This window comes from Danio rerio, chromosome 1 (assembly GCF_052040795.2).
Source record: "Danio rerio strain M-AB ecotype USA chromosome 1, GRCz13ab, whole genome shotgun sequence".
Lineage (NCBI taxonomy): Eukaryota > Metazoa > Chordata > Actinopteri > Cypriniformes > Danionidae > Danio > Danio rerio.
In genome coordinates this window covers 42020218-42036571 of record NC_141021.1, presented here as the reverse complement: position 1 = coordinate 42036571, position 16354 = coordinate 42020218, and the positions used below count along the sequence as shown (strand labels likewise).

Below are 16354 nucleotides of genomic sequence, written 5' to 3'. Positions count from 1 at the left end.
TGTGTTTTGCAGGTCATGCCAAATCATTACAATCGAGCAGCAGGAATGAAATCTTTCTGGCTTACAAGGGGAAAAAATATTAAAATCCAAACCCAGCACACCGAGCGCTAAATGTGCTGTGTGCCGAGTCATGCTAACATAAACAATACGCACAAAGCTAATTTTGCTAATTAAGAAAAATCAATTGCAATCTAGCATTTTTCCCCCACTCACGAGGCTGATGGCTAAGGGACCTGCACATCAGCAGGGACATCAATGTAATTATTTGCTCTGTGAAGTGGAGAATGGCAATTGTTTCTGGAATATTGAACTATTAACTCATGGGTAATGATTATTGCAGGGACAGTAAATTATCAAAGAAGGTCACAGGGAGAAGAGTCTCTTTGATGGCTACAGACAAGGCGTTAGGCTCCTCATTAAGCAAAGTGACGCTGAAAGGCGATATAAACTGGACAGATTTTTCTCTCTCTCAGGCTCTCGAACAAGCCCTTCTGTCTCTCCCTTTTGCTCTCTTTTTATCAGGTCTGCTGGAAACATGTCCGTGTCCACAGAGACGGAGCTTTCAAACACTTCAAGAGTCGAAAAAAAAATCAATCCCTCCTCGAACCAATGGGTAATCAGCGATCACGTTGATAACACATTATCTTGCACATCTTTGATGGTGTAATGCGGTGGGGTTTAATGGCAAGAACGCTGGAAATAGCAGTGTTAGATAAATGCTTCCATTAGGGCTTCTGATGGGTCTCTTATGAACTGAGACTTGAGATGCTGAAGATGCCTGTAAGGGGGGGAAACAGCTAAAAAAATCTGCATAACAAATAAACTGTTTTCTAACATCAGACCATTGTACAAAGGCTCTGCCTGTGAAGTCAGAAATATTGATTTGTAAGAAATGATTTGTAATAGAATGTTATTCATATAAACTGGCTCAGTTTTGATTTGCGTCTCTGACCTTCTTCGCAGTTGTCTCCTTTATAGCCTGTGTTGCAGGCGCAGGTGCCCATGATACAGATTCCATGTCCACTGCAGTGAATATCGATGCACTGGTTGCTGGGAACGTCACATTCTGTCCCCTTCCAGCCACTGTAACAAAGACAGCGCCCCCTGGAGTACTGGCCATTGCCACTGCACAGCACTGGACAAGCGGCTTTGGAAAAAACAACAATAAAAACATATAAACGCATATAGAAAAGTGGCTTAAAGACAGGAAAAATGCCATGAAAGTAGTTTGTTGACATTTAACATTTAACCAGTGTTCATTTTAAATACAAGTGATCTCTTAAAAACCTGCTATTAGAAGTGATATATCAAGTTTGTGCAATATATTAACATATTTTTTTAACTATATTTGATGAGGCAGTAGCCTGATATGAGCGCATGTGTAAAAAAGGAATTAGCTGCTGTAGGAAAAGTTTGTAAAATCGTTCTAAGCATGAGCCATTCATTATATTAGAGCAATTAAATTCTGACTTAATTTACTCACTTTTTCAAAGCTGTTTGAGTTTCTTTCTTCTTTTGAACACAAAAACAAGCGACAAGCAGTTTGACAATATGGCTGCTGTTGGACAACATAATGTACTTTTGAGGCTTTTTTCAGTCTAGAATGTAGATGTTTAGATTGCAACCATGTAATTTATTTACAAGGATAGTGCCTATTTTAAATATTTATAGATAGATGGTGATAAAGACAGCAAGAAGGTCGCTGGTTCGACCCTCTGCATAGTTAGCGTTTCAGTGTGGAGTTTGCATGTTCTCCCTGCATTCACGAGGGTTTCCCCCACAGGTCCAAAGACATGCGGTACAGGTGAATTGGGTAGGCTAAATTGTCCATAGTGTGTGTGTGTGAATGTGTGTGTGGATGTTTTCCAGAGATGGGTTGCGGCTGGAAGGGCATCCGCTGTGTAAAAAGGTGCTGGATAAGTTGGCGGTTCATTCCACTGTGGTGATTCCGGATTAATAAAGGGGCTAAGCCAACAAGAAAATGAATGAATAAATGTATTTACACCACAGAAATTGGTAGTGTTTGCTTTGCTCTGGCTTTTTCGGCATTAAGTGGTGGAAGAAAGTAGTTCCTTGTACAAAAGGGTTTATGAAAGTGTGTTTGATTTTCTTTATTTATACAAACAATTATGCCATCGAACTGTTGTATAAATGCAATATCACACTTGTAGCAGTGCAATATAGCTGTATATCAGCACAGGTGGAGGGCACTAATATGTACATTTATTTATTTAATTTTTTAAAAACTATGGTAGCTGGCACTCTTCTGGCTGGCCAATTTTTTTTCCTACTATGGAAGTCGGAAGATACCAGCCAACAGCATTCTTCAAAATATCTTCATCTGTGTTCAACTGAAGAAAGAAACTCAAAGGTTAAAACCAAATTATGAAGAGGTAATTTAGATAATTGGGTGAACTTCCCACACTCTTTAAAGACTTTTTAAAATACATACACTACCAAAAGTTTGGGGTTAGTAGGATTTTTAAATGCTTTAAAATAAGCTTCTTCTGCTCACCAAGGCTGCATTTATTTAATCAAAAGTACAAATTGTAAAGTTGTGAAATGTTATTGCACTATAAAATAACTGCTCAAAAGTAGTTTAGAATTTAATTTAATAATTTATAGTTTAATAATTTATAATTTTATAATTGATCAGCTTCAATACTCCAGTCTTCAGTGTCACATGATCCTTTAGAAATCACTCTATTATAAATTATTATTAATATTATTATTATTATTATTATTATTATTATTATTATTATTATTATTATTATTATTATTATTATCAATGTTAATAGTAATAAAAGCAATAATGACTGGAGTAATTTTTCATTTGAAACTACATACAATAGGAATGCAGTTTTTAAAAATGTAAATAAATATAAGAATTTTAAATAAATAAGAATTTTTGTTTACACTTAATAAATGCCGCCTTGATGAACAGAATAATTTTCTTTACACAAAAAAAAGAAAAAAAATTGAGCCCAAACTTATAACCAGTAGTGTACATGTGCAGCCAAAAGAAGAAAAAACACCCGCAAGATTTTATGGTCACATTGTCCAGCCCTACCTGGTAATGAATATTAGCTCTATTCATTTGTAAACCAGACTGACACACTAAGCAAACAAGCGTATGGTGAAAAGGAAAAAAAAAAATAGTACAACCAAATAATTCAACAACAAAATAAAAAAATGAGAAAACAAAATAAAAACAAACATGGAAATAGAACTAATTGTTGATTCCTACTGGTAATAAGAAGCCATTCAGGCTTGGGAATTGAGTCCCACCAAAAGCCTGCTAGCCAGCCGTACTTGCTCAAATGACAATCTGAAACCAATTATGAATAGCGACATTGGTTGTTTATTTCTCTAGAGAGTCATGTGTGACTGTGTGTGTGTGTGTGTGTGTGTGTGTGTGTGTGTGTGTGTGTGTGTAAGAGAGCATACCTCGCGAGCAATCAGGCCCAAGGAACCCTGGGAAACAATGGCATGTACCCGTGCGACAGTCTCCGTTTCCATGGCAGTTGTGTGGACACTCGGTGAGGGTGTCTGTGGGGAAAAAAATAAAACGCATGAGAGGGAGCCACAGCAAGAAGGAGGAATGGAGAGCGAGAAAACTACTAATTGAGGAGACAGTCTGTGGAAATTAGTAGACATTCAGACCCCCCCATCTTTAATTAAAGGAGTGCCAGATGCGTGATTAACAAAAACCTGCATCTAAGCTTACTCTGCCTTAATGAACCAATCAGAGCATTATTACCACCAATTAGCAGCCAGACGCTCTGCTTGGAGCTTTCTTTACACTGCTGGATGGCCATTAAAACACACGTACACACACATTTGTTTTTCTGTCATAGTAGGGACTTTCTATTGAATTTTTTATTTTTTTTGGCCCGAATAATTCATTATTGTTTGACCCTAAGCAACTCTGAAAAAAACTTTCTGAATTGTCCAAGTTCATAAAGACACTCACTCTTATCTGTTCTAGTTTACATATGTACATTTAAATAATATTAATAGTTATGGTACCACTTTAGTGTAAGGATAGCAGCACAAAGTTAATACAATAAAAAATACACTTTTGTTTCAGCTATGCAATATCAACGCCACTTGTTGATTACTTATTGGATGAATTACATGTTTGAGTACTGCTATATCACACGTAACAAATCAGTTTTTCTCAGGTAATCAAAGCCGTGATATTATGTTCAGACCCCTAGTTTTTTGTGATTTTTTTTGCGATAAAAAATGACAGATTTTGTCGTGGTATTTCTCAGAAATTTGCAAACAATTTTGTGATTAATATTTATAAAAAGAAAATTTTTTTTTTTTATATATTCTATATTTTGGCTCTAGTCAAGACAAGATATAAAACAGATCTAAAACGATAGGGATTAAGCCAAAGGAAGGTTGTATGACAATCTTACATTCTCCTTCTCAGATTTTACTCCCAGGAGCATCTGACATCATGTACCTTACTCAGGACATGCGTTTGGGCTTACCCTACTGTAATACACCTAAAACACGGATTGCCGTAAAACTCATCAATGGCATGAAAGCGATTTCGCTCATCAACGGCAGGAAATCATTTATTAATTTGACCCATATCATAACAGGCTACCAGCCATATACGTAAAAGCACAACTGATGTCCTTCAAATCGATCACGTCCAGCTCCCATCTTCCTTGAATCAATCGCCATCATTGTAAGCAGCTTGCTTTTCTATCTTTTTAATTGCTCCGTTTGTTAAATGTTTTCAAACTTTCTTTTGCCGTCTGAATCACGTCAATCACACAAAACACTCAATTTGCAATTTGTTAATTACTCGATTTGAGCCACAGGATGACTAATCGCATATTTGCATCGACTTCACATGTAAATCACTCACGCTAGATCCCTGTCTGTTTACTGCACAGGCTGAAAACAATTGCCCCCCATTCTCATGTAATGTAATGATTGTGAGGGCGCAGGTAAGACGTCCTTTTTCGAGACACACTCAAATACATCACGTGTGTATGCAACGTTTATAAGTCAGGTAAAACAATTAATTGAATAAATATAATTTGAGTATATGGTTTGGAATTGGATGTTTTCTAAGATGGTTTACTTTTATGCCATTATTTTGTGTTTAAATTAAGAATCTTGCAGGATTACAAAAAGTTGAGACTTTTTGTAGACTTTTTGTTGGATTGAATCGCGGAATTGTAAAAACTGTGATAGAAATTTCACAATAAGTTTCACAATAATAAATTTAAAGCAAAATAGTCTTAACCTGCATATATACATATTGTTTTGTTTTGAAATAAATCAGCATTTTGGAACAAATCTCTGGAGTCAATGATGAGAATCACCCAATTACTACTGTAAATTAAAGAGTATTGTAAATCTGAAGGTGATTCTGTGATTCAAAATGAGATCTAAAAGTAAATACTTCAATCTAATCTGTGACTTTGATAATCTGGCTATTTCAATTTCAAATCCTGGATGTAACCTGCAAAAACAATAGATGATAAATCCTCCTGCTTTATTACAAGAACTTTCTATCCGTTCAGAAGAAAAAAATATTTATTTTACTTCTAATAATTAAAGATTATTATTTCATTCCTAACAATAATAATGTAATAATTTGGCAACTTTGTCAGATTATAATCATCACACTCACTGTTATTTTAAAGTTATTTTCTTTAAACTTTTTTGACCCCCTTGCTGACTACTTCAGACCTAAACACAGATTGTCCGGGACATGCAAACGCAGCAAAATGATATGCAGAAAATCGAGAAAGCTGTCAGTTACATCAGCACTCAAGGAATACTTATCAATCACTCAGAGTTGACAACTGGAACTAGCTGTTATATAAAAGAACACCATACCAACATACAACTAAATGCACAGAAATATGCAATCATAGATCTAATCCACACTTCTACAATGCTTGCTGCGCCTATTCCCAAGCTGACATCAATAATTGTGACATCACCTGTCAATACTTTCATTAAAAGAAGCAGCACATTGGTATCTAAGTCAATTCTGACAGGGTAATGAACTGCACCGGTCTCTTGTCACCAGCTTCGCTGTTATGACACCAGCGAAGCGTTTAGCAGAGCTCACTGCAGGACCGTATTATCTCGCTACACAGAAATAATCAATTTTCATTTTCAAAAGGTTAACTTTTTACTCATTGAAGCATAATCAAGCCGCTTTTAAAAGAGGGCACTGGCTACAGTCCCACTGATCATTTTTCATGTTCTGGTCTTTGTGATCGAATTTTAAAGGAAATTACTTTGGCCGAAGCCTATTTTTTATGAGTTCATGATGGAGGTGAGAGAAGACGGGAAAGGGAAGGGGAAAGAGAAGGTGAGGGAAAGCGAGAGAAAGCAAGCGCAAAGGTCCTGCAGGTCACCAGGCAACACTTTGAATCAGCTGCCGCCCACAAGCCACTTAAAACACAGATCGATACGGCTCTGACCGTCATTATACACACTCATCTGTGAACAGGCACACAGGCTCTGTAGCTTTCTCTGTGAATGTATGAGAAATCCACTCAGAGACTGAAAGATGTATAATTTGCAGCACAAAATGTTTGGAATATTTAAACTTTCTTTTGATGTGTTTGAAAGAAGACTGGATTTATTTGAGAAAGTAAAAACAGCATTATTAAATATTACAATTTTAATGGAGCGTTTTTAATGTGTGATTTATTATCTTTAGTGTCACATTATCTTTCAGAAATATAATATGCTGATTCGCTGCTCAATTATTAATACTGGTTCTTATTATTATCAATGTTGAAAACAGCTTTTGCATTTTAATAATTATGTGAAAACTAGGATGCATTTTTCTCAGAACTCTTTGATGAACAGAAAGTTCAGAACCACATTTATTTAAAATAGAAACTGTGGCTCCTGTTTTATAAAAAAAAAATCTTAAATGTTACTTTTGATCAATTTATTGCATCCTAGTTGAAAGTATCTTTGCCCAAACCTTTGAATGGTACTTGAAATATTGAATACATTTGTTTTTCATGCATGCAAATATGCATTAACAATCTAAAATATTACAAACATTTAGTGGTGGGAAAATTACTGAAAAATTCTACTCAAGTTAAAGTTCTATTACCCATTACTTATGTAGTGCAAGTAGAGTAAAAGTAAATATTAGTATCTGTTGTAAATATTACTAAGTATGAGTAAAAAGTAGCTCTTTTAAAAGTTTTTAAAAGCCTGGTTTATACTCGACGTGTACGCTAGTTTGCTTGAGTGCGCAGCAAATGTGATGTCATCACTGTGTTTGCGGAAGTTCACTTTGGCGGAATGCACATTTCTTTAAGACTTGAGCGAACAGTTAGCACGGTGCCACGTTTCATTTGAGTTGAATCTGAATCAATTTGAAGTAATTTTTTCTGAAACAGGTATGCCTGTACAGACATCTTTATGATCTGTCCATGTGTGATCACAGGGATAACCAGATGATCAATAATTCTTGCCTAGAAATTGGAACAGTAAAAGGAGGGAAAGGAGGACAGTTTTTGTAAAAGTTTGGAAAAACCTGAGGGATAAGTTTGTTAAAACCAAAAAGAGAGGACATGGCGAAAGTGGAGACCCAAGTGGTTTTAATACACAGTTAATACACAGTTACTGTGTTTTTCCACCATTCATAGGTTTTACACTGATGTATATGTTACAGTTGTGAATTCAACACAATTTAATGGTTACAAAACTAAAATGAAGTCACAAATTATTTCTTTGATAACTGGAAAGAACTTTTTGAACCTATCAGTTTATAACATACTGATGAGTTTATAACATACTGATGCCCTGTTTTTAGACTTTTTTGGCGATAACGGTCAGGAATGTTGGACCATTATTGCCTTTTTAGCATATCAGTAGATGACAAACTAGCCAGACAGTAATGTTTAAATTGTTGAGTGGGTTAAATAAAAAAGTCTGTATTTTTTGGTAAGTAACCCTTTTTTTTTTTTGCATTTATTTTTGCCATAATAAAAAAAATATATATTTGTAGAGTAACCCATGTTCTATTGTTATTAAAATTTTAATAAACTTAAAAAGGTGGAACTGTCTAAGATTTGAACAAAAGCAAGTGATGCATCATAGTTTGAATTAAAAACAAATCTTAAATGGTTATAAAAATCTTTATAATCTATAAAATAACTTTTTATTAAAGTTATTATACACTGTAATCCCGAATAAGTTGACAAAACTCAAAAAATTTGAGGTAATCAGTTACGTCAAATTTTTTAAGTTATGAAATTATCTATTTTAAGTAAACAGAAACATTAAGTTTTGAGTTTGTTGTACTCATGCAAGACACTTCACCTAACTTAAAATACCCAAGTTACTCAGCTTATACGTTTTAATTGCAATTAACTTAATTGTTTTAATTTTTCCAAACTTTAAATACTTAAGTCACCCAGCTCATACATTTTAATACCAATTAACTTAATTGTTTTAATTTTTCCAAACTTTAAATACTTAGTCACCCAGCTCATACATTTAATACCAATTAACTTAATTGTTTTAATTTTTCCAAACTTTAAATACTTAAGTCACCCAGCTCATACATTTTAATACCAATTAACTTAATTGTTTTAATTTTTCCAAACTTTAAATACTTAGTCACCCAGCTCATACATTTAATACCAATTAACTTAATTGCTTTAATTTCTTTCAACTTTAAATACTTAAATCACCCAGCTCATACATTTTGATAGCATTTTTTAAAATTAACTTCTCCATCGTCAGTTTCACAAATAAAATAAGGCATTCGTTAAAAAAATAATAAGTGCACATTCTGTGAAGTGACTCGTTTAGTGTAAACTACACAGAAACTGTATATATATATATATATATATATATATATATATATATATATATATATATATATATATATATATATATATATATATATATATATATATATATCGTTGAAGTCAGAATTATTCGCCCCCATTTATTTTTTCCCCCAATTTCTGTTTGACGGAGAGCATATATATATATATTCAGTCTTGGTTGAACTATGATTCTGTCATTTACTTATTCCAAACCTGTTTAAGTTTCTTTCTTCTGTTGAACACTTAAAAGGTTATTTTTGACCAAAAAAAAAAAAGCTGAGACCTGTAACCACCGATTTCCACAGTATTTGTTTTCCTATTAGAAAGTCAGTGGTTACAGGTTGTCAGCTTTGCTTAACTTTTGTGTTCAACAGAAACAAGAAATTCAAGCAGGTTTGGGACAAGTGAAGAGTTAGTAAATGACAGAATTTTACATTTGGACAAACTATCCCTATATATAATAAAATGCACCCTTACGAATTAAAGGTGAAGTTACTACCCCAGAGACAGTCTTTATTAAGTAAAAAAAAAAAAAACAATCAACTCATTCTTTAAGGTTTCCATGCTACGAGACTTTTTATTTTCCATCATCCATGCCAAGCAAAACTTTTTGCACAAGTTCAAAGTCCTTTACTATATATTATGTGAAGAGCATACATTAATCCATACAAGACAAGAAAGGTCTGGAAGTGTGCTGTGGGTGGTGTCCAATTCATTCTTCAGGACAACAGAGACCCTCAGTGAATGCAGGGCCAATAAAGCATCTTCAGTCAGCAGGATTATCAATCTAAAAATATAATTCAAGGATATTAATGTAAGGACAGTATCAAAATGACTGAGCCAATATTATATGATTCATCAACTATCCGTGATTACAAATATGTTAAGTAAAAGTTTTCAAAACTTTCATCTTTTTATTAAACATGCCTAATTGTGAAAAGAATGAATGAAGTCTTACCAGGGTGTTCCTAAAGAATCTTAAGTCACGCTCACGCAGCAAGACCAAAAGACCTCTGATAAGAGTAGTCCGTCATGAACTGACATCATTCAGTTCCTGGAAATCAAGTATAATAAATGATGAATAAATGAAGTTAAATCAATAAAAAAAAAAAAAAAAATTCAAATTATATTTTAATGTATACTTTAACACGTGACCCCAAACATACCTGCTCATCATAAGCCTTTAAAAGATTAGCCAGGGTATCTGCTGTCTTGCCAGTTTTGGATGCTGTTTGCCTTGAAATTGTCATCAAATGAAATAGGTGGTGGTCCAGTTGTGCAAAGAATTTGTGGGGAAAATTCTCATTTGTAACATGTTGGTACTCTGCAAACAGCAAAAAGAAACAAGAGAGAATTTCATAAAACAAACCCACACCACAAAATATACAATTCTAGAAAAAAATTTATTAATATTATTATTATGTTTCATTTACTTATCTATTTTTTACCTCAGATAAAAAATCAGGTGTTGATCAGATGTTGAAAGCAGGATCTTCATGTTGTAAACTGAACTCAAGGTCTAGCTGAAGTTTCACTTTCCTTGTAGTTCCTATCTGTAGTCAGCAACACCCGACCTTCAATTCTGTAAGTACACAAAGTCACAGTGTCATTTAGCTGAGAGTGGAAGTAGTACAATTGCATGATGTCTAACGTTAACCTCCAAAACGGTTAGCAATAGAGCTGATTATCATGTTAGTTGCTTTGATTTGATGAACACAGATTTAATTTAAACAGTATTGAAATTTCTAAAACTGAATAGGACGACAAAGAAATTTAAGGCCTGATTTTAAAAGCTAGAAATAACAAAACTTACCTTATTGTCTAATGATGTAAAAATATATAGACTAAAATATTTATATTTTTAAGATATAAATATATTTTAAGCTACAAAATTTGCACATCAGAAAACTACGTCTTGTTTACCACGTTTTGAATATTTTGTTTTGTTATTATTTTATTTAATAACATAATTTTGTATTAATGTGTTATAGATATGCATACTTTGTTTTTTAGGCTGTTTATATTCTCTCCAGAGTAAACATTTTAAAAAATAGATTGAAAAAAAAAAAAAAAACTTTTATCATACCTTTAAAATACATTTGACCTAAATGACATTTAAACTCATTTAACTGATCGCATTAATCAGGTAATCATTGATATGCAGAGATGTCGTCTTAAGCGCGAGGAAATATAAAGTGTTGATCAGTGCTGGTGATTGAGGTAAAGTTAGTTTTATATTTACACATTCAGACTTTCTCCTTAATAATATAATTTCAGAAAGGTAATTTTTGCATATTCTTAATGGTGAAATCATATTAGCAGCCAATGACTTTCAAAGTACAACATTGTTCAGTCAAAAAAAATAGTGCATTTAGTGTAATGTTGTTTTTATGTCATACTTGCATGTGATTTCAGAACGAATAGACAAAGTACCATGGTAAACAATTTATGGAGCGAGTCACAAGTTGTTACTAAATGAATGTATGAATATAAAACCAACTTTATCTCAATGTGGTAGTGTAAATTGAAGCTCTGCTCTGTACCTGCTTAGGTGAGGAGCGCAGCTTAAATGTTCTCCGTCAGGCTATCCTCATACATGGATCAGCAAGCAACAAGCTGCGTGTGACAGAGTTAAGTTTTGAGACTACGTTTTTGCGCGTCATCAGAAAATACCGTTAAGTGTTTAGGCGGAGATCATTTGAGTTATGATTAACGTTATGTTTCTTGCGCCTTTCGTTTCCGAAGTGCCTACAGATTGCAAAGATAATACCACATTCACACACTGGATGGAGTTCAGCGCAGCGCCATGACATGCGGTTGTGAGAGCGCGCGTCTCCATGACAACTTCAGCACAGGCTGAGAAATGGCACAGTCGCGCCAAGATTAAAATTTTTTTGAAAAATGTAATCTGCCGATTTTAAATATTTTTGTCTTTATCACACTCTGTTAAAATTCAGAGTTAACACGTAACAACTAACGCTAACGTTGCACTGATTCTAACTTTTTAAACAGCAATGTTAACGTTAGTTAGCAACAAGTGAGGCTAAACATGTTTTCTGTAATGTACGACATGTAAACGCACCCTGATTAACTGTACATTACATTGAACTGTTACTGTGATTATATTAATTAAAACATACATTTAATATTTCTTGGATTTGTAAATATTTTACTTACTGTAGTGTGAAGCGAGGCCGATCCGCCATCTTGAAAAAAACGAATGAAGCATGAGCACGTACGTGAACCTGGATGACGTCAGACGCAAAATCACTGGGCTGACAGATTTTGAGTTAATGAAACTTTAAAGAGACATTTTGTATAAATTAAACCCAGCAGAATTGTTCACCTTACTTGAAAGATTAAATTTTTTCAAACTCAAAAATAAGAAAAAGTTCTAAATACTCATCAAGGTTAATTAAGATAAACGAATTTTAATGATTTAAGTTAATAGTACTCAATTCAATTAATTAGTTACAGCATTAGGGTTTACAGTGTATATACAAATTATTAGTTTCAAAATCTTGAACTATATTAATGACATGACGTAGTTGTGGAAACTTTCTACTTCCCTGTTCATCCGTTTGACTTTACCGTGGGTTTCTTTTGACCACCCCCTGTTGTTTTAAAGAATATCACAATGCCGAAGGGGTCAAGTATAAAAGCCTCGTCCATTCTGTGAGGTGCGTGCGCAGTCAGCGGAGGTCTGCAACACGGTACCAGGTGAAAGCATAAATCAGGTGTTACGCTATTGTTGGTTGATGCATCGATTTGTGCATGTGTGTGTGAAAACGTAATATTCTGTAGTCCATTTCTATAGTGCATTAGACATTCGCCATTTTCTCATCAGTGGCATGCAGTCTAAACAGTCTCTCGGTCATTGCGTGCAACAATTTTGTCATGAAGTTGTTCTGTATAATGCAATTTACTTTGTTCGATTTGATTGGACGGCAATTACAGAACTGTTTAGTACTTCTTCTCTACTAGCCAATCACCACAGAAAAGAAAAATAATAAAGTAGTGCCTACAGGTTGAAGGAAAACAGTGGAGTAAAAGTACTGATACAGCACTAAAAATGTACTCAAGTGAAAGTAAAGGTGCACATTTTTTAAACTAGTTAAGTACAATTCCTGAGAAAAACTTCTCAATGACAGTAATTTAAATATTTGTAATTTGTTACTTCACATAACTGCAAACATTTTTTAACGTCTCATAACGTTTTGAATGCCCGTTCTTACTGACAGCAGCACTCAAGGTGCAAGAACTCATGTGTAAAACCTGATGATCATGTGCTTCAGAATAATTAAAGAATGTTCCAAGATCACCTAGCGCTTTATTAGGAGCACATAAATCTAACTGGTTAACACGGTCACTGTCGCAATTCTGAATAGCAGCCGATAAATAGAGCTCTTAAAATGTTTATAATCATAATAATCCTAATATTGACTATAAATACATATGTAGATAAAAAGTGATCCTATACCTATGATGATGGTGTTGTAGGAGACTTGCTCTGCGTTCTTGCCGTCATTGTAGAAGGCGAGGTGCCAGGTGCCCGAGTCCAGGAATCGGATGAACTCTGCCTCATGAACATTAACTGAACGAGCCTTCCTGGCTGCTCCTTCCACTTCCACCAGTCCACGCTTCTCTTTTGCTATCAGACGACTGCCATCCAGCAGCTCCACAAAGTCATACTGTACACAAAAACACACACACAAAACAAATCAAATCCCATTCTAATCACAGACGTAGTTATGTGTAGGTCGCAGCATAGTGCAGTAACAGCATATATTCACTGCAGCTCCACATATATTTGATTTGAACATACCTGCGCAGCGTTTCTGGACTCTGATGTGTTTTGTTATACACTACAATGTCAGAAAATTGTTTTGTAAGAAGAGCTTGTGGCTCTAATACATATCAATTGTGTGAAATTGATGTTTGCGAACATATTCCAAGAGAAATATTTGGAATCAAGTGGCTGCTTTTTGTTATTCTCTTTGTGAGCGATAGAGGAAGATCTTTAAAATGACGCTCCATTTTAGAAATGCTTTATGACGTTATAAGCTTTTTGTCACATCAACACACTGCTCACAGAGAGAGAGAGAGAGAGAGAGTTTGAGTCAAGGCCTGATGAGTTTAACTTGCTTATATTCAGGAGAATAAGTGAGCAAAGAAATTACAAGGCAGCGCCTGACAAAACAAGAAGACATTTCGATCAGTGGGGGAAACAGAAATCTCCACGCCTCTCTCTGTCAATAGAACTTCAACCTATCCTTTATTCAGCCTTTAAGAAACATATTGATTCATGTGTGGCAATTAAAGCAGTGGGTCAGTGCTATCGACTCTTATTGTAGAGGACTCCACTGCCAATTACCTCTATTAAGCATTTATGGGTTTTGTGATGTACCCTTGAAGAAGCCTGAGCGCTGTTGTTGCTTGGCAAAAAGAAAGAAACAGGACAAGGAGAAATAATTGGTTTGCTTTCGAAGGCCAAGTACAGTTTTTAATCAAAGCCAAGCAAAACATGCATAGAAGTATGAATCGCTTCACGTTTGAATTAGAGAGACGTGGCAGATGGAAATTGCATGGGGATTGTCTGGCTCTACCGTGTGTAGCTCTGAAGGTCACGTTTGAAAGTGTGTCAAAACTGACGGCCCTAAAGTAAAGTTTGCGGTCTCTCATTTGTAGCAGATCTGTGAGCCTCATTTGCTAGGATGACGGTAATTGGAATAGCAGGTGTCTTGGTATTTCTTACATGCGGTTACAGTGTGAACTATGACTGTAATAATGAATGGAAATGTAGATAATTACCAATGTGAAAAACAGTCTCCTTCAAAATTCGAAAAATTTAGAAAATCAGTGGGCATCGAAGAGGATGCAGTGGTGCTACTTTCAAATGTCATTTGTCACCCACAGAGACCGTCCAAACACAGCAGACCCCTGTGGGTCAGTGAAACCTCTTCAGGTCAGTGGAGAACATTTTCTTAAAAATGTTGCATGGCATTTCAAACTAATGCAGTAAGCATCTCAATGATTATGTTTAAATGGTCATCAGTGATCTAATTATTTGCCTTAATCTGAATAAGACAATAATATGATCAGGGTGGTAGATTACATGTTTACATGGTAGACTTCTAACCCGAATAGGGTCTTAATCATATTAAATCTGAGTATATCGGTGTCCATGTAAATGTACTTAATGACTTGCTAACCTAATGTAAAATTAGGGTTTTCAATTAATTATTATTTTTTATTAAGAAAACAGCCCTTGCGTGATAGTGCTAAACTATATCCTTAATCAGGGTTTCTGCAGGTTTCAGCAAGTTAAATTTAAGACTTTTTAAGTCATTTTTAAGATTACTATGAATGAAATTTTAGACATATATAGGGCTAAACACTAATGAGTTTTTTGAATGGCACAGTTAGAAAAGATTTTTTGTCCTATCAAACTATAAAACGTGACAATTTAATAATAACTAAATTAAAAAAAATGTTAGTTAATTGAGCAAATTTTACATTTTTAATATTGTGTCAAAACAACAAGCTCTAGGCTAATTATTCTCATTATTCTCTATTTCCACCAGGGGATACTCTTCCCGAGGCCCTCAGACTTTGCAGAGTCACTGAATGATCCAAGATTAGCGACGAGATGATCCCAAGGTTTCCATATCCTGGACCAGGCCGTATCCTGAGCAGCTGCTGTGGTGGTCCTGGAGAAGTGGAGAGCATGAGACTGATTCCTGTAAAGCTCCAGGGACAGACGAGTCTTCGCTGAGGCCCAGCTTCCTGCCTCCGCTGCTGAGATTGCAGCTCTGCAGAAGACGTTTGGCCAGCAGAGAAATTAAACTGGTCGTGCCCAACTGAGTCTGATTTCTCTCAAGGCTTTTTTTCTTCACTCGTCAATTGGTGAAGTTTTTTTCTATCTCCGCCTTCGCCACTGGCTTGCGTGGTTTGGGATCGGTAGAGCTGCGCATCGATAGATATGCTCTTCAGTGTTTGGGCCCTCGGTAGGGATTAGAAGACCACGCTGAACTGAGCTGAACTTAACTTGAATCACTAAATACTGGACTACAGTGTTTCAATTTGCTATGATCTTTTATGTTAAGCTCCTTTGACACAATCTACATTGTAAAAGCGCTATACAAATAAAAGTGAATTGAATTGAATTAAATAGTTGTATACACTTAATTTCAACATAACCTTTCTTATAAATAAAAAAATTAAAACTTTAAGGTTTTAAAACTATAATAAACTAAATGTATGCACATCAGTCTGTCCAGGAACAAATGTTATTGTAAGAAAAATAATTAAACCATTATGGTAAAAAAAAAAGTTAAAAGTTTTATTGTTTACAAAATTTATTGCATGCCTGTTGGCCAGATTGGGTAGCTATACATGGACAAAGGAAAATTAAGACCTGTTTAAAAAAAGATGTGAAACCTACAACACAATATTTCAGTAAATTTAAGACTTTTTAAGGCCTAAAATTTAGTTTTTGAGATTTA

The 16354-nt window shown here is 34.7% G+C and overlaps 1 protein-coding gene and 1 long non-coding RNA gene across 42 annotated transcripts in view; both read right to left on the bottom strand.

Annotated features, from left to right (window-relative positions):
* The window catches only part of tenm3 (teneurin transmembrane protein 3), a 971756-nt gene that overhangs the window by 81907 nt on the left and 873495 nt on the right, over positions 1-16354 (bottom strand). For all 41 annotated transcript variants that reach the window (XM_087235111.1, XM_087235107.2, XM_087235110.2 and 38 more), the window contains 3 exons: positions 13330-13540; positions 3448-3549; positions 953-1147 (listed from right to left, as the gene is read on the bottom strand). In XM_087235111.1, coding sequence (XP_087091237.1) covers positions 953-1147; positions 3448-3549; positions 13330-13540 — 508 coding nt within the window. The remainder of the gene's footprint in view (positions 1-952; positions 1148-3447; positions 3550-13329; positions 13541-16354) is intronic.
* On the bottom strand, positions 9397-12071 carry LOC137495621 (uncharacterized). The gene is made up of 6 exons (XR_015476742.1): positions 12027-12071; positions 11393-11465; positions 10298-10431; positions 10016-10173; positions 9808-9903; positions 9397-9636 (listed from the first exon to the last, which is right to left on the bottom strand). It is a non-coding gene; the product is annotated as an uncharacterized LOC137495621 (long non-coding RNA).